The 18272-nt window shown below is 39.4% G+C and overlaps 1 protein-coding gene across 23 annotated transcripts in view; it reads right to left on the bottom strand.

The window, feature by feature from the left end:
• The window catches only part of AKAP13 (A-kinase anchoring protein 13), a 360797-nt gene that overhangs the window by 63880 nt on the left and 278645 nt on the right, over positions 1–18272 (bottom strand). For all 23 annotated transcript variants that reach the window (XM_055362877.2, XM_031002130.3, XM_055362887.2 and 20 more), the window contains 3 exons: positions 15101–15209; positions 2742–2796; positions 61–193 (listed from right to left, as the gene is read on the bottom strand). In XM_055362877.2, the coding sequence (XP_055218852.2) occupies positions 61–193; positions 2742–2796; positions 15101–15209 (297 nt within the window). The remainder of the gene's footprint in view (positions 1–60; positions 194–2741; positions 2797–15100; positions 15210–18272) is intronic.

Here is an 18272-nt window from a genome sequence, read left to right as displayed (position 1 = left end):
TGCAGGCTGTGACAGGATCCTACTGAGGTGATCACAAGCAATGCCCACAGTGATACTCACTTTGCTCTTCTTGCTGCTGGACATTTTATTCTTGATGTAGCTGAATGTACGACTGACTTTTGTTCCACTCTTCCATTCAGAATCTTTCTTGGAGGGGCTATGTGGCAGGAAATTATAGTTCTCTTCTGTTATACTAAATAAAAACAAGAAGATTGATTTTTTTTAAAGGGCTACAGAAGTTAAATAAAAGTGAAGCAGAATAAAAGGTAGATGAAGGCTGCTGAATGGCTTTTTATAGAGTATGCCACAACACCCAGGTTCTGTTATCAAAACTTGGCTAAGTTTCCTTAGATCCATCACTAATGTTTTCTTGTTCACTTGTCTGTTTTGGAGACAGTCTTGCTCTGAGTGGTGTGATGATAGCGCACTGCAGCCTCGAACTCCTGAGCTCACGCAATCTTCCTGCCTCAGCCCCTAGAGTAAGCTGGACTAAAGGCACACGCCACCACGCCTGGCTATTTTTCAAATTTTTTTGTAGAGATGGGGTCTTGCTATGTTGCCCAGGCTGATTTTGAACTCCTGGCTTCACACAATCCTCCCACCTCAGCCTCCCACAGTGCTTGGATTATAGGTGTGAGCTACCGCCTGGCCCATTTTTAATGTTTTAATTATGGATTTTCAGTGACCTCATGTTAAAAAGAGCCTGTCAATTATTCAGTAATTATTTTATATGGAATCTATTCATCTACAATAGCACTCAATCTACAAACTCCTTTGTAACAAATGGGTGCTTGAAAGGAAACCCATATATGTAGCAGAATGACAGGGTACTTGTTAATAGGAGTTGCAAACCAAGGAATCTTATGACTGACCACATATCCAAGTTCCTTAACGGTAGAGATCACAACTTTTTTCTAGCCTTTGGCACATGGGACAATCAGGACTGTGGACTGGTCCATGCAGCTAGGTTCAATTTTAGGAGAGAACTTACTGAGCAGCAGGCAGAATTGAGGCACCGTGTTGAAAGATCAATTTTAGGAGTTTTATGTAGATTCAGATTTACTGATCTACCTGTTCAAGAAACCGACATAAAATCTAAGTCCATCCAAGATGGACATGTTCTAACTTAGGTAATTTGCAATGGTTGATTTTCTTAAATGCTGGGCATTTGGGGCAGGTGCGGTGCTCACACCTGTAATCCCAGCACTTTGGGAGGCCGAGGTGGGAGGATCACGAGGTCAGGAGTTCGAGACCAGCCTCGCCAACATGGTGAAACCCCGTCTCTACTAAAAAATACAAAAATTAGCCAGGTGTGGTGGCACGCGCCTGTAGTCCCAGCTACCCGGGAAGCTGAGGCAGGAAAATCGCTTGAACCCGGGAGGCGGAGGTTGCAGTGAGCCGAGATTGTGCCAGTGCACTCCAGCCTGGGTGACACAGAGGGACTCTGTCTCAAAACAAACAAACAAACAAAAAAACAGCTGGGCATTCAAACAAACAATCCGTTATATAGAAAAGGCATCCATTTATACTACTTTGCTTAGGTGTTCTAAAATATTTTAGACGTTTCCCACAGAACAGCAGTGATTGCCTCTAGAGCCTCTGTGAGAGGGCAGGTGGCAGGCAGAAGCAGCACCATAAAGGGTCCTGTCAACAGTCAGTTTATTTATATATGCATTGTTTACAAAATACAGCAGTCTGTTTTTAAGATAAGGGGGAAATGGTATGAAAACCACTGCTCTAGAAAGGAGAAAGAATAAGCTATAAAAGCAGTGCAAAGAGAAGCATTCATTGCAAGGGTTCTAAATCAGAATCATAACTGATGCCTCTGTGAAAAAGAAGGCAACTCAGAAAAAACTGCAGGGCAGCCATAGGAACCCCAATTATACTTCAAGTAGAATATTCTATCTCATAAGCATGAAAACCTAAATAAAAATAATGAGTCAGAACAGAAATCTTTTGCTTGCTGTCAAGTAAAGAATCAATTCGTGGCCAGGCGCGGTGCCTCACGCCTATAATCCCAGCACTTTGGGAAGCTGAGGCAGATGGATCACCTGAGGTCGGGAGTTTGAGACCTGCCTGACCAACATGGAGAAACCCCATCCCTACTAAAAATACAAAATTAGCCGGGCATGGTGGCGCATGCCTGTCATCCCAGCCACTCAGGAGGCTGAGGCAGGAGAATGGCTTGAACCTGGGAGGCAGAGGTTGCAGTGAGCCGAGATCGCGCCATTGCACTCCAGCCTGGGCAACAAGAGCGAAACTCTGTCTCAAAAAAAAAAAAAAAGAATCAATTCGTTTACTTCGACAGAGCTATGTATCATTTACATGTATACAGAAGAAAACAGCTTTAAAGCTTAAAATAGCTAAGACTATTATAAACTGCACACACACACAGACACTAATATGAAACAAAATGTTGTTTAGACTGCTAGATTTAGGAATTAAAAATCCCATAAGCAAAGGGTGCACAAGTTCATAAAGTCAAATAATAGTGTACCCTCACATCAATAAATACAACCAATTTTTATCATGAGGACAGTATAATTAATAAAACTACTGAAGACATTAACTTTAAGGTATAGCCTTCATGACAAAACCACTTTTAATCATTATTCCAAATTTATCACTCAAAGAAGAACCCAATAAGCTCAATTAACTTAGTTTACGTAATTAAATGGCCTAAGAGATTTTAAATTTTCTTCATTTTATTTCTGGAAAAAGGAGTAAGAAATTTATAGTACCTCTCAGTCAGATTAGCACTGGTATTGTGGAAGGTACTGTGGAAGGGCCGTGAATCTAGAAAACAAGGCAGAAAAAAAGTTAGAACCAAAAAATTTAACACTGATGCCGGGTAGAATATTTGTAAATTCACAACGACACAGCTAAAGCAAAAACAGCGTGTGAAAGTCAGCACATGGTACCTCCTCCTTCTAAAGGTTTGAAAGAAGGAAAAATTAAACTTGAAACCCTCAAATTAGAACCAGAAGTAGGTAGTGAATTTCTCATAAAGAAAATAAGTTTAATCCAGGATTCAAGTAACTAAAAAGACTCCAAATAACTTTTTCTAATGCTTAAACACATATGAAGCATGTTTAATTCCAGTTCTTATCAATCTTCAGTTTGCACAAACCATCCTTCTGAGATGACATCATAGGAAGAATATAGAATAGGAAATTAAATGTCATATTTTATCCCTGTTAATACTGCTTTTATATGTTTCTATAAGATCTAGCTCATCTCTAATATTTTCATGAGAATTGCTAGAAACAGATTAGCAAACAGGAAAGAGCATCAGAGCTGGCTTATTAAGTCTTCGCCCTGTCACTAATTTGGGATGAGACCTTTGGATTTCATTTCCTCATCTGTGAAATGAGGGAGATAAAACAGATGACAAAGTCCTTTCCAGGCTAACAGAGATAAAAATGAATGAGGCAGATGCATACTTCTTCCTTCCACAACCACTGGACCATAAACTGCCGCAGGTCATTAAAATTCTAAGACTATGTCAGATAGGGCAATATGAAGAAAAACTAGAAGGAATATTATTATTTTGATCTACCACATGTTAATAAAGATTCAGTTACTGAAGACTTAGATGAGAGCAAGGCCTCAGTCATAGTGATAAATGATTTTCAATTTTCAGGACATCAGTTATAGAACTATTTCCATGTATATTCCAGGGAAACAAAGGTTACTCTGTAACACTATTTTAACGATTTAGACAAAACACCTTCCTTTTTCCTTGAGGTTGGTTTCAAGGATCTCTGAGATTACTGTAAGCAAAACTTTAATCTGATAGAGATTTGAAGATGTTCTACTACCAGACTACCAGCATTTGGGCCAGGCACGGTGGCTCATGCCTGTAATCCCAACACTTTGGGAGGCCGAGGCAGGCAGATCACTTGAGGTCAGGAGTTCAAGACCAGCCTGACCAACATGGTGAAACCCCTTCTCTACTAAAAATACAAAAATTGGCCAGGCGTGGTGGCGCATGCCTGTAGTCCCAGCTACTCGGGAGGCTGAGGCAGGAGAATTGCTTGAACCCAGGAGGTCGAGGTTGCAGTGAGCCGAGATTGCGCCACTGCACTCCAGCCTGGGTAACAGAGCGAGATTCCATCTTAGAAACAAAAACAAACAAAAAAACTCCCAGATTACCCGCATTTGAAACTCTTCAACTCTCAAATTGTTCTAGATTCTGAACAGAAATCCAAAACTGTAGTTATTATTTTTATTTATTATTATTACAAATTTTTTTTAGAAACAGGGACTCGCCATGTTGCCCAGGCTGGTCTTGAACCCCTGGGCTCAGGCGATCCTCCTGTCTCCGCTTCCCAAAGTGCTGGGATTACAGGTGTGAGCCATTGCACCTGGCTAAATTTAAATTGCCAACAGGTAGGAATAATACATAAGAAACCTTAAAACAAATTCTAAGTCTTCAAAAGATCGCCTTCCGTATTTTTTTCCTTTTTCCCAGTTTGGGGTTCTTCTTCTATTCATTTCACTTACAACACATGGTAACAACAGCCAGGTAAGAGGGAAAGATTAGCAGCATAAGAATATCTGGGATCCATCCCCAGGTTCTGCATAATCTAGGTATAAAATATCAGCATTTTAATCTTATGATGCCTTAGTGTACTTAAAAAAAAAATCAAGAGGATAGTTTAAATCAGTGGTTTTAAAACCTTTTCTGCCCAAGGAAACTTCAGTGATATGAGCAGCATTAAATTTTCTAAGCTTGCCTGGATTCTATTATACATTTAAGCAATTACCTAGTAAGTTACCACCCTAGTAATATGAACTAAATAAAAATAAAATTCATAATGCAGAAAAATACCAACCAACACAAAGCAGGGCCAATCATAAGCTTCCAGCAGATATGTGTGGAATAAATTAAAGACTGAACACATATGTGATTGAGTACTAGGAGAATCTATGACTCCTATAATATTTTCAACTTTTCCACTGCTAAAAATTTTAGTTAAGTTATGATGACCTTTTAGATGTGGTTCTGAACACAGTAATTAATCCACCAATGCCTCTGAAATTCCTAAAGTATCATCAAGTTTTCAGAGTACCTAAGGGTAGAAAACAACCAATGCTACTTCCATGACAAAATTATGGACAAAATAAACGAAACGAAACGAAACTTGTCATTAAAGTTAGCCTGCAAAGTATTATTGTGGGTAAATAATATATTTCAACTAGATTATCTTTCAAGGCATGAAATAACCTGCAGATTTATACTACAGCCAGGAACTTCAGGGTGGAACTACTGGATGGACACAGTCGATATTTTTCAGAGTGTGTTCCATGGAACACCAGTTTCATGAAATGTTGTATACAGTGCTGCACATATTGTGGTTTTCTAGTTAATACATTTGGGAGAAACAGTATATTGAACACTGCCTTGAAAATCCACAATGTAACACAATGTTAGCATTTTAAACCTGCTTAACCCAGAGTTTCCTAAATTTACTAATATTTGGCCATGAACCAACCCCTCCCTTCTTTTGGTTCTCCCTGCCCACACATAATTCTTACTAGTAGTTTTGAATTTAAGGAACACATTTTGAGAAGATACTTGATTCAAAAAGTTTCTGCAAGCTTCCGTATTTTTAGGGTTCCATTGTGTCGGATTAACTGAATGACCAGTGCTGTTATAGGATCATAATTCTGTATTAGCAGGACCTTGGTTTTTTTTTTTTTTTTTTTTTGAGATGGAGTCTCACACTGTCGCCTGGGCTGGAGTGCAATGGCATGATCTTGGCCACTGCAACCTCCGCCTCCTGGGTTAAAGGAATTCTCCTACCTCAGCCTCCTGAATAGCTGGGATTACAGGAGCCCGCAACCACACCCGGCTAATTTTTTGTATTTTTGGTAGAGACAGGGTTTCACTATGTTGGCCAGACTGGTCTTGAACTCCCGACCTCGTGATCCGCCCACCTCAGCCTCCCAAAGTGCTGGGATTACAGGCATGAGCCACTGTGCCTGACTGGGACCTTGGTTTATTTGCCATGCTGACCTGGCTACTTCCCGGTATATTACAAATACTTTGATTTTTTTTTTTTTAATTTTGTTTTTGAGATGAAGTGATCGCACTCTGTCACTCAGGCTAGAGTGTTGTGGCATGATCTCGGCTCACTGCAACATCTGCCTCCCAGGTTCAAGCGATTCTCCTGCCTCAGCCTCCCAAGTAACTGCGACTACAGGTGCCCATCACTATGCCCAGCTAATTTGTTTGTTTGTTTTAGTAGAGACAGGGTTTCGCCATGTTGGCCAGGCTGGTCTCAAACTCCTGACCTCAAGTGATCCGCCTGCCTCGGCCTCCCAAAGTGCTGGGATTAGAGGTGTGAGCCACTGCACCCAGCCTATTACAAATACTCTGAAATGAAACAGCTTTGAAAATTTCTGAATACCCAAAGTTAAGAGTGGATTTTCACAACTTTCCTTCTATTACAACTGAGATCATCTTATTCTGTGTCTATTTTCCAAACATCTTTTATTAGTGAAAAATATACCAAATCCTTAATAAGGCCACCATTTAAAATCAAATTAACTAAACTGTCTCACTGTGCATAAGGCACTTCCCTTTAAGAATAGTGTGAAAATGCCAGCTTGAGAAACACTTAATATTGCTGAAACTTAGAATCAGCAAGTGGTAGGGAGTTAGGGTGCTTAATCATACGGGTATGGTAATTGTCTCAGACTCCTAATACTAGTTATATAAAAACCATTTTATTCAACTTTCTATTATAAGTGGTTTCTCCATTAAAAGCAATCCTGGAATATTCTAGAAATCTTGCACAATTGAAGACTGTAATTTTCATGAAGGGGGAATTTCTTTCTTTTCCAAGTTTACTAAAATTGATACCTTGTAAAGTTTTTATACTAGGCATTATCAAGAATGTATTCATTCTTATCCAAAGAAGTAAAAATAAAAGTTCAAAAGGAGAGCGAAAGTAGGAGATAAATACGTATATAACTCCGGCTGGGCGCTGTGGCTCACGCCTGTAATCCCAGTACTTTGGGAGGCCGAGGCAGGCGGATCATGAGGTCAAGAGATCGAGATCATGCTGGATAACACGGTGAAACCCCGTCTCTACTAAAAATACAAAAAAAAATTAGCTGGGCGTGGTGGCCGACGCCTGTAGTCCTAGCTACCCAGGAGGCTACCCGGGAGGCTGAGGCAGAAGAATGGCGTGAACCTGGGAGCCAAGATCGCGCCACTGCACTCCAGCCTGGGCGACAGAGTGAGACTCCATCTCAAAAAAAGAAAAAAAAAACACACGCACACATACAAAACGTATATCACTCCCTCCCTCTAATTCATGGGGTCTAATCTTACAGGAAAGGTATTTTTAAAGAAATGGTCTGAAAAGGAGAAGAAGAAAAAAAGTGTAACAATAGCTTTTAAATACCACAGATGAACATCTAGATATCTGTCCCATGAGACACAACAACAAAACAAGGAAAATAAAATTTACATTGTCGAATAAAAAGTTTTGTGAAATTAGCATACAGTATTATTACAAAGAGTACACAATGGGATGGGAACACATCCCCTACACCTTTGAGGGTATCTGTGTGCTAGAAAGATTATCTTGTGCCCTGGAATCAGGAGGCCAGTAGCTCAGCGTTAGTACTATACAGAAGACAAAAAAATGTTCTATCCAAACCAATTCTCAAAGGCAAGCATAAAGACAAATGACTTACAAAGGATGGCATGCAAGAGGCTAAAAGCCCCCAAACAATTTCTTAGTACCAAGCCTACAGCATTTTCTGAGCTGGTCAGACCTTCAAGAACAGTCACTGGACACCAAAGTTGCTTACTTACTATGCAACTCCTCCTCCTCATCACTCGAATAAGAAGAGCCAAGAGAAAAGAGTGTTTTAGACTTAAGGAGGAGCGGAGAGATGCTGATGGAGATCCGCCTTGCTGGCCGCATCTGCTGCTGAGCTGAGAAGGAGGTTCACAGAAGACATTAGAGCATGCGCGGATTACGCCAGGGCCTTCAGCACATGGGGAAACAGTGTAATGTCAATGGCCTATGTGGTTCCGGGAAATGCTGTCTAGGTGAATGATGTAATAATTTGTTTACATTCTCATCTCCATTTCTGAATATACAGAATTCTAATGCAGTTTCTAAAAAATCTGGCTAATAAATACATACCTGTTAGATTATGAAAATAAGAATGATCACAATTCATACCTGGGGTTCTCTTCCTTAAAAGTATACTAAAAACATCTAGTAGTGGTGTTCCTCGGGATTTTATATCTGGCTCTCTTCTCCCTCACCCCAAATCTCCTAATTCACTCCACCTCTTAACAACGATCTGCATACAAGACACTGGTGACTCACATCTTTCTAATCTGGAAGCCGGATCTCTGTTTAGATCTAGGCTCATTCCTCTCCCTGCTCACCTGTGGGTGGATGTTCCACAGGCAGCTAAAGCTCCAAAAGCAGGTAAGTGAACTTATCTTTTCATGCAGACCTGTTCCTCCTCCTGTGTTCCTTCATTTAGTGAGTGGTACCAACATCTAACTCATTAATCAAAATGGAAACCTGGGCACCATTCCTGAATCCTTATATCACACTTCACTCAGGCTTCTTCACTTTGTCTTCCAGCTCAACCTCTATTCCTCCCCTATTGCCACTGCTCTCTGCCTTGGTTTAGGACACTGTCTACTACTGTAACTTGAATCCTGCAAAAGCCTTCTACTGGCTGGGCGTGGTGGCTCACACCTGTAATCCCAGCACTTTGGGAGGCCAAGGAGGGCAAATCATGAGGTCAGGAGTTTGAGACTAGCCTGGCCAACACGGTGAAACCCCGTCTCTACTAAAAATACAAAAAATTAGCTGGGCATAGTGGTGGGCACCTGTAATCCCAGCTACTCAGGAGGCTGAGGCAGGAGAAGTGCTTGAACCTGGGAGGCAGAGGTTGCAGTGAGCCAAGATAGCGCCACTACATTCCAGCCCGGTCGATGGAGTGAGACTCCGTCTAAAAAAAAAAAAAAAAGCCTTCTACTGATCCAATCTCTCCTCCCAATACATTCTCACTACGGTCAGCCTGAAGTGTTCTAATCAATTATTCGATCAATTTAATCAATGTAAATGATTCCAATTCCCTCAGGCAAGAGGCCCAAATTCCTCAGTCTTGCTTTCCACATACTAATTCACCCAGCTAATTCCCAGTTTCCTTCTGGTCCAAACTTTAATATTACTTTTCCTCAGTCAGCCTTCTGACCCCTTAGGTCTGTCAGTCCTATAACATCAAATGTTTAAGTTGCTGCATTTACCATTTTCTATTAGATTCACTTGTTCTCATCTGTAAATGTGGTGAGGAAAGGAACCCTACCTGTGAGTTCACCCCTCTCCTACCACGGTCTAGCCTGGTGTACGGAAAAGAGTAGGTACTCAAATATTTACTGGAGAGACACATTAATAAATGAACTTCCCTTTATCAGACTTTCTGGAATCTCAATGTCCTAAATGAAATGACAGAAAAAGCCCTGTACCTACCTATTATGAAAGCCACTCCATACCCCAGATAAATGCTAAGTGACAATCACTATTTGCTGTTGCAGCTACTCCAAGTAACAGATCAAAGAAATGTTGCTACAAATACACACTAGTTTCTCAGGCAGAGTCTTGTGCAAAAGTAAGATACTACTGTAATGTGTGTTCTGATGTGCCTCCAAATGTCAAACAGATTTAGAAAATGAAAATAAGCTGCCCCTATTACCCAGAATCTAAGAACATCTCCTTCACGTGTCACAAAATTATGGATCATAAGGAAAAATCTTACGTGATGAGTGTCTAGAGTATCCCTGACATACGGAAATTTCCAACATATATATTATATAAAGGAAATGTTCTGGTAACACAGCAATTCAATTTTATAAGGTAATTGAGTTAAAGTTTATATTTATATATGCATTTAATGAACATGCATGTTTTCCAGTCTTACAATTTAATAAAAATGTCAAAAAGAAGTCTGATTACATTTTTGTTCTGATGTATTTGTCAATGTTATCTTTTCCAAACAGAACTGTGCTAAGAATATATATATATATTCACATATATTCATATACATACACACACACACACACACACATACATATTTCAGTAAATTCCCATCACAGTTAGAGAAGAAATCCAGAAAACAGAGATAAAATATCCTCAATAGCACTGATGCCTAACTTTCCAGAGGCCCACCTGGATCTTTGGTCACACAGATCCTTTACCTTTTTAAAGATCTGGTACAGATATGTAACTGCCACAGTTCAGCTCTCAAGATGGCCTTAGCTGTCATAGTCTAATGCATGCCATACAACTACAAGCTACTACTCCCATCACAGCATGCTTAAGAAACTTGGCAAACTCTCATGCCATAAGCAAAGGTGTAAAAACAACCCCAAGGGAAAGTGCCCTTCTTTGTGATACACACAGAGTATTCCTTCTGAAATGCTTGGGGTCAGAAGTATTTCAGATTCTGAATTTTGGAATATTTGCATATATATGATGAGACATCTTGGGGAAGGGAACCACATCTGAACATGAAATTCATTTGTTTCATATACAGCTTATACACATAGCTCTAAGGTAATTTTATATAATATTTTACATAATTTTGTTAAGCCCTTATATGTGGAATTTTCCACTTGTGGCATCATGTTGGTGCTCAAACGTTTCAGATTTTGGAGAAATTTCAGACTTTCAAATTAGGGATGCTCAACCTGTAACAAACCATGCAAAATGAAGGGGAAAATGAAATCTCATTAAGAAGCATATGAAGTTAAAACGTCTAACGGGTCCAATTCCCCTTTCAACATTATCACCACTAATGTGTTTCCAGGGATTCAATCAAGCAGATTCTCTATTATTTGAAGCATCTTCTGGGTGGGAGCAATGAAAAGGTTAAAAATACAGCCATAGAAAGGGATCATCTGGGTCGGGCACGGTGGCTCACGCCTGTTATCCCAGCACTTTGGGAGGCTGAGGTGGGCGGATCATGAAGTCAGGAGATCGAGACCATTCTGGCTAACATGGTAAAACCCCAACTCTACTAAAAACATGCAAAAAAAAAATCAGCCGGGTATGGTGGCGGGCACCTGTAGTCCCAGCTACTCGGGAGGCTGAGGCAGAAGAATGGCATGAACCCGGGAGGCAGAGCTTGCAGTGAGCCAAGATCGCGCCACTGCACTCCAGCCTGGGCAACAACAGAGCAAGATTCTGTTCTGTCTCCAAAAAAAAAAAAAAAAAAAAAAAAAAGAAAGGGATCATCTGTAATAACTGAATTCTATACATGTGAAAATAAAATTTATTTTTAAGTTCTATCAAGAAACCGTCTATGTTTCCCAGCACAGTGGGAGAAAAAGGCCCCACACAATCTTTCTCTGATGCAAGGAGGAGAAATGCTGTGAACACATTCCATGGAGAAGTTTCTCTCAGGGCAGTCCTCCCAGGCACCAAGCCTCATGACACAGCCAGCACCTGTGCTACTGCAACCCCCTAAAAAATGGCCGGCAAGTCTCGCTCATCATATCCCACCCTTCGAATCAAGACAGGAAGTCCAAGACAGGAGACACTGCAGCTTTTCCCGTCCTCTGTGGTTCCTAAAGAAGCTACTGCTTGCCTACTCTCCACCCCAGAAAGTGATACAGAAATATTTTAGTCACCCTCTCTATTCAGTATTTTCCTTTACATCAGTAGATTTTTTAAAAAACAGATCCCGGCTTAGAAATAATGCTACAAGTTTGTCTGTTTTTCTAATCTAGCAAATGACCCAACAAAAGACATTCTGGACAACAGCTCAGTGGAAATACATTTTCAGAAATGCTCAAGTTTTACTGACAGCTGTGATAAACTGTGGTTGAGGAAACTAATAATTTCTTTAGAAGGAAAAAGAGCACAGGTGAAAGCTGGAAAGCAGTGAGATTAGGATGAGTTTAGAAAACATTCTGTTCCTAAACAAGCACGCTCATAATAAACAGCCAAGTGCAAGACAACAAGGGACAATGTCCTAGCAATGGTGAGCAATGTTTAACCTTGCTTAAGCTCTAGGCAGAGAAAAATGGACCCTGGCACTGTTCTGGTTATTGTGAACAGTTACACTCCACAATGACAGCATGTGCTCATTATATGACAGAAAATATGCTACGGACTTCAAATGAAGTCAGATTTAAGCCACATCACATTATCATCCCCATTTAACAGCTGAATTGAGGCAGAGAGTTTCAGTAACAAGCTCAAAGTAATACAGCTACTAAGTGTGCTTAAAATATCAGTTAAAATATTTTAAGTGTACCAAACATTTTAGGCTTTAAAAATCACTGAGGATTTCAATTATGACACTATTTCAGTTAGGGAGACTATGACCACAGATGAATCATGCTAAGTATTTAAGTGACTTGGAATTGAACACTTGAGCCTGGAGCAAATTATGAAGTATCAGTTATCCCGATGCTTAAGGCATACCACACACACTTTAACACAAGTTTTAGTCTTCTCTTTAGTCAGAATTTTAACATTTCCAAAATGATGTATTATGTTTCTAGTGTAGAATAACAAATACAGTTGGGAAACTATTTTAATTGTATATAGGAGGAACTAAGGAGAAATAGTGACATTAAGGTTGATGGGTCCTTCTGTTGCAGCATATGCTGTTAGGAAGGTACGTGGGGCTAGCTATCATTCCAGCCTGCATGAAACGTACGCTACAAATCAGAATGAGGGTATTACATTTGGATGAAAGGAATAAACTCTTGCTTGAAGCTCCACTTTTGACAGCAGTCTACTACTGAAATCAGGTTCCCTAGGTGAGTTGAGCAGAAAAATTCTCAGCAACGGGAAGAAAAGCTCTATGTGTCAGAACCTCTAGAATAGCGCTTTGGGGAGTTAGCTGTATTATTTATAGTGTTTGGATAGCAACTGAAAACACAGTCAAAAAGCACCGTGTTTGGTGAAGGAAAAATAATGAAGTGTTTCATCCACAAGGAAAGAAAGCATGTCACAAAATATAGGAAAAAGGTCTCTCTATGGGACACATTCTGTTGGTACTAGGTATCTGTTGCTGTAGAAGTACAATATCCACTATGTCACGACACTTGCTGGTCACGGAAGGAGGGGACGCTGAGCTGAAATGTCTCACTTAGAGTGCCTTCCTGGCCTTCTCTGGCTACTGAGTGCTAGCATTCTGGCTTATCAAATTCACTGCAAACTATTCAATTGTACTTTCCATTCTATACAAGCCAAACATCTAACTCAAAGCCAAATTCAAAAAAAAAATCCAAACAAGCAAAAACAGGAAAAGCTATTTCTGTCACAGTTCTGGAGGACATATCTTTGAAAATAAGTCTTCATTAGACACCTTTTGTCAAATACGCTAGATTTGTATTTGAAATATTAATCACATGAAAACAAGAAAAAAGTTAACAGAATCACCCATTATGTCTTTCTCCCTCTCTTTTTTTTTTTTTTTTTTTTTTTTTTTTGAGGCAGTGTCTCACTCTATCACCCAGGCTGGGATGCAGTGGTGCCATCACAGCTCACTGCAGCCTTGACCTCCTGGGCTCATGATCCTCTTGCCTCAGCCTCTGAAGCAGCTGGACTACAGGCATGTGTCACCATGTCTGGCTAGAGTCATCCATTATGTCTTAATTCCACTGTGAAAATTTCAAAAATTAGGATTCCAGTAAGTCATGAAGTGAAATGGAACATCCCATGAATACAGGGCATCTGCTTCTGTCACCAACTCTTAAACTGAATTATATCAGGGAACAATGAGGAAACCCCATAAACACCAGGAGAGTGTGTTTATTTCCTTTGCTTCAGCCTCCAAGACACATGGTCTTTCAGCAAAGAACATAATGTATCACTCACTCCCTCTTTGATGAGAATTTAATCTTTATATCCAGATCCCACACAGCAACTACTCATAAAAAAATCAACATTTAAAAAATAAAAAATGAGGCTTCTCAAAGAACAAGTTGCCTTTTTTTGTGACAAACAACACTGATCCAATCCAAGTATGTTTTTGAGCATCACAAGGCCCTGCGCTTATGGATGCCATGACATCTCTACATAACTTCCATCACCAGTTTATCTGAATCCGCATACAGGTCCACTAACCCCTTTCAGATGCAATCCTACTGGCCCTCACTGAACTAAATCTCTGTCTCAGTCTTGCTTTGTCCTTCTTGAGCTTGACATTGTTGAAAAGCTCAGGTCAGTTACTGTGCGAGGTTTCTCCACTGACAAATTTATGGAAGACAGAGATCAACTGAGGAACTTTTTAGATTAAAGTGGTCTAAAGAGATATGACAACTTAATTCAATGTATATTCTTAGATTGCATCTTGGACCCAGAAATAAGTGAGAAAATTTGAAATCTGAATAAGGTGTACATACTAGATAACACAATTTTATCGATATTAATTTCCTGATTTGGATAATTATACTATGGTAATAGAGTACTACCACAGTATATAAGAGTATAAGGTACTCTTATATACTAATGCTAGCACTCAGTAGCCAGAGAACGCCAGTATATGCTACCCATATACTATGGTAATATAAGACAATATCTTTGTTTTTAGGAAATATACACTAAATTAGAGGTAAAGGAGAGTTATGGATATAACTTACTCTCTCAAGTGTTTCAGAAAAAATCTTTAAGGGGAGTGATAAAGAGAGGGAGAGAGGCTGGCGAAACAAGTATTCTAACATTTGAGGACTGGAAGTGAAGAATACATGGGAATACTTTGTACTATTTTTGCAATTTTTTTCCCAGTGAATATTATTTGTAACTATTTTTCAAGTCTAAAATTATTTCAAAATAAAAAAATTTTAAAAAGTGTGTCAGATTCATGCCCACAAATACAATAAACTTAATGTATTAGGGACATTTTTAGGTAAAAGGAAGAAGATCTAAAGATAAACTCTATGCCACCTTTTCTGTTTAAGTGCTGAGCCATTCACTCAAAGAAGCAGTACGCAAATTTTGGCAGGTAATGTTATGGGGCCTTAAAGTGAGAAAAATAATAGGAAGAGTGGTTAAGATTTAATATATTTAATTTTTTTAAAAAGTAGTATACTCACTGTCTAATCCAGGATGGCTGATTGTCATTAATGAGATGGATTTTGTCAGTGGAGAGGAAATGGCTGATGTACAGTAATTAAATCCCTGCTGCTTAGATCTGTGACATATCTGTGAAGCAAAAAAGTGAAGAACACGTTGTAAGCATATGCTCTCATATTTCTAGATAAGCATAAAACCTTATAATTAGACCCACATAGTAAAATAAGGCAGTGAAGAAGCGGGTGAGAGCACAGGCCTTGTGGTCAGACAGACTTAGGTTAAAGTCTGCTCCTGCTACTTAACAGCTGCTCAGTTTCAGAAAAGTTACTTAGCTTTTCTGAGGCTTAGTTTTCTCACCTGTAAAATGGGGATCATTAGAGTATCCATTCTTTACAGTGGTTCTGTATCCCTCATAGCATCTAACAATGTTTCAAACTTAGTAAGTACTTAATAAATATCTGCTGGATGCATGATCACTTAAAAATAATTTCACTGGAAATATCAAACTACATACAATACTTGTTCTTTGAAAATCTAAATATTTCTTCATACAGATATACTAGAATATCAGTAATAGTATTGATTTTACTTTATTTTATTTTATTTTTTTTTTTTAAGACAGAGTCTCACTCTGTCACCCAGCTGATGTGCAGTGGCATAATCTTGGTTTACTGCAACCTCCGCCTCCAGGTTCAAACAATTTTCCTGCCTCAGACTCCTGAGTAGCTGGGATTACAGGTGCACACCACCACGCACAGCTAATTTTTGTATTTTTAGTAGAGATGGGGTTTCACCATGTTGGTCAGACAGGTCTCGAACTCCTGACCTTGTGATCCGCCTGCCTCGGCCTCCCAAAGTGTTGGGATTACAGGCGTGAGCCACCGCACCCAGCCTATTTTTATTTTTGAGACAGAGTCTCACTGTGTCGCCCAGGCTGGAGTGCAGTGGCATGATCTCGGCTCATTGCAACCTCCGCCTCCCAGGTTCAAGCGATTCTCCCGCCTCAGCCTCTTGAGTAGCTGGGATTACAGGGGTGCACCACCACGCCCAGCTAATTTTTTGTATTTTTGGTAGAGACAGGGTTTCACCATGTTGGCCAGGCTGGTCTTAAATCCCTGGGCTCAAATGATCCACCCACCTCAGCCTCCCAAAGTGCTGGGATTATAGGTGTGAACCACCAGACCTGGCCTCTGATTTTAAATAATTGGAAATTGAGATTCAAGTAAAGTGTCTTAAGATCACAAACAAAACAACAGTGTATCTGGAAAGAAGGCTAAATCTCTTCCCTATCCTCTTCTAAGATGATAGTGATTCTACATGAACATAAAGGTAACTGAAATTTGATAATTTAACTCTCTCAGTAAATTCACAGCAGCTTTGAGACCATGTAATCCAACCACCTGCAGAAGTTCCTGGTACAACATCCCTGAAAGACAGTCATCTAGTGTCCACTAGCACACTTCTGGTGATAAGAGCCCATTCCAATTGTTAACTGACTTTATCATTAATCCTTTCCCTTCACAGAATGAAATCTGCCTCCTGATGACTCACACATATTGAAAGGGAAGCAGTGAAAAATCCGTTACTAGCATGAACTTGACTCACTTAGGCCAGACTTCTGATTATTTAGAGCTTGTTTCATGTGTAACCATGGCAGCTGAAGCAAACAGTTGCTATGTTTCAAATACAACTGTGAGGTCTAAAAAATGACCTCAGTGAAAGGCAGAAACTTTTAACAGGAAGTTGGCTACAGGCAACTCGTCTAGATCAGAGTGAAACAAGCAGCTCAAATGCCTACTCTGAGGTTCCATACAAGATAAAAACTATGGGTAAGTAGAGATTCCAGGAAGGCTAAGCATAGCAAGGCACTAAAACAACAACTTTATCTAGAAAGACTGAATCAGAAAGTCCACTTCAGAAAGACAGTCCATTTTAGAAACACATCAGTGGTAGTAACGTCTTACTAAAATGCAGGGTTATCTGTCAAATTCCTGGAAATATCCATCTTAGAAAAGGTATCACATAAATAATATTAAGAAAATTAAATCATTCTTATTTCCGCCTTGAAAACTCACCTACTCCAAAAACCTGGAAAAAAGCAGAGAAATTAATAGCCAGGAACTCTTGAGTTTAATACTGTTCAGCTAATAGCCACTTACACGGCCGTAGGCAAGTCATATAAATGAGCTTGAGCTGAATCTGAAGGGATATGTCAGTCTTGGTCTATGATTCTGTTTACAAATCCACAATTTTGGTATTTTACCTCATCTTGTAAATGATTTCCAAAGGATTCTATAAATTTGAAATGCAATTTATTTTAAAGATTTTTTCACTGGTTTATTTACCCTTAGCAAAGCTGTGCTCAGTAGCCACCCAAGAATTGTTCCTATTTTTTTCTTCCTTTTTCTGTTACCATTAGGCTGAGTAAATCTAAATCACTTGCTTCAACAAGCATATTCTTCATATTCTTATTTTTTCTAACTCTTTCTGAAGTATCAGAACAAGTAGAAAAATTTTTAAAAGGGGCAAAATTCACTCTTCAACTGATTTTCATTATGCCTAAATCTCTTTATTTGTCTGGTCTCACACAAGCATAAGTGTTACAATAATTACTAAGATAATCCTTCAGTGTCAAGTTTATATTTGGTCATGTTAGTGCTTCGTAGTAGGATGCAATAAAAATTTAAACTTCTACACAACGTCCTACTCAGCACATCAAGGAAGAGGTTGTCAACGTTTTTGTTTAATTAGAAATGTATCATTAGATTCTTGCCTCAAACTCCAGTCATCTATTCAAAAACAGTTTTTTTTTAAATTGTAAGTGTTTCATTTGGAGGAAATAAGATGCATCCCAGAATGCTTTCATAAATTAATCAGTCTTCTGACCCAAGAGGAAGAGAAAAGACTTGCAGTGAGGTACAATGCTATAAAAGCAAATAATTTGAATTCTCAACTCAAAAGCTCCCCAAGGGATTGTCAAAAGTGGTAAGTGATAATGAGGACATCCAGAAGATGAGAACTAAGAAGTCACTTTGATTTGGCTGACATGGAAATCCATGACCTTCAAGACAGGAGTTTCAAGAGACTGGTAGCAGCAGAAATTAAGAGATGATTAGATGGTGATAAAGAGAAGGCAAAGGCCAGGCACAGTGGCTCACACCTGTAATGCCAGCACTTTGGGAGACTGAGGCA

The sequence above is a fragment of the Gorilla gorilla genome, chromosome 16 (assembly GCF_029281585.2).
Source record: "Gorilla gorilla gorilla isolate KB3781 chromosome 16, NHGRI_mGorGor1-v2.1_pri, whole genome shotgun sequence".
Taxonomy (NCBI): Eukaryota; Metazoa; Chordata; class Mammalia; order Primates; family Hominidae; genus Gorilla; species Gorilla gorilla.
This window is presented reverse-complemented; position numbering and strand designations above follow the sequence as displayed.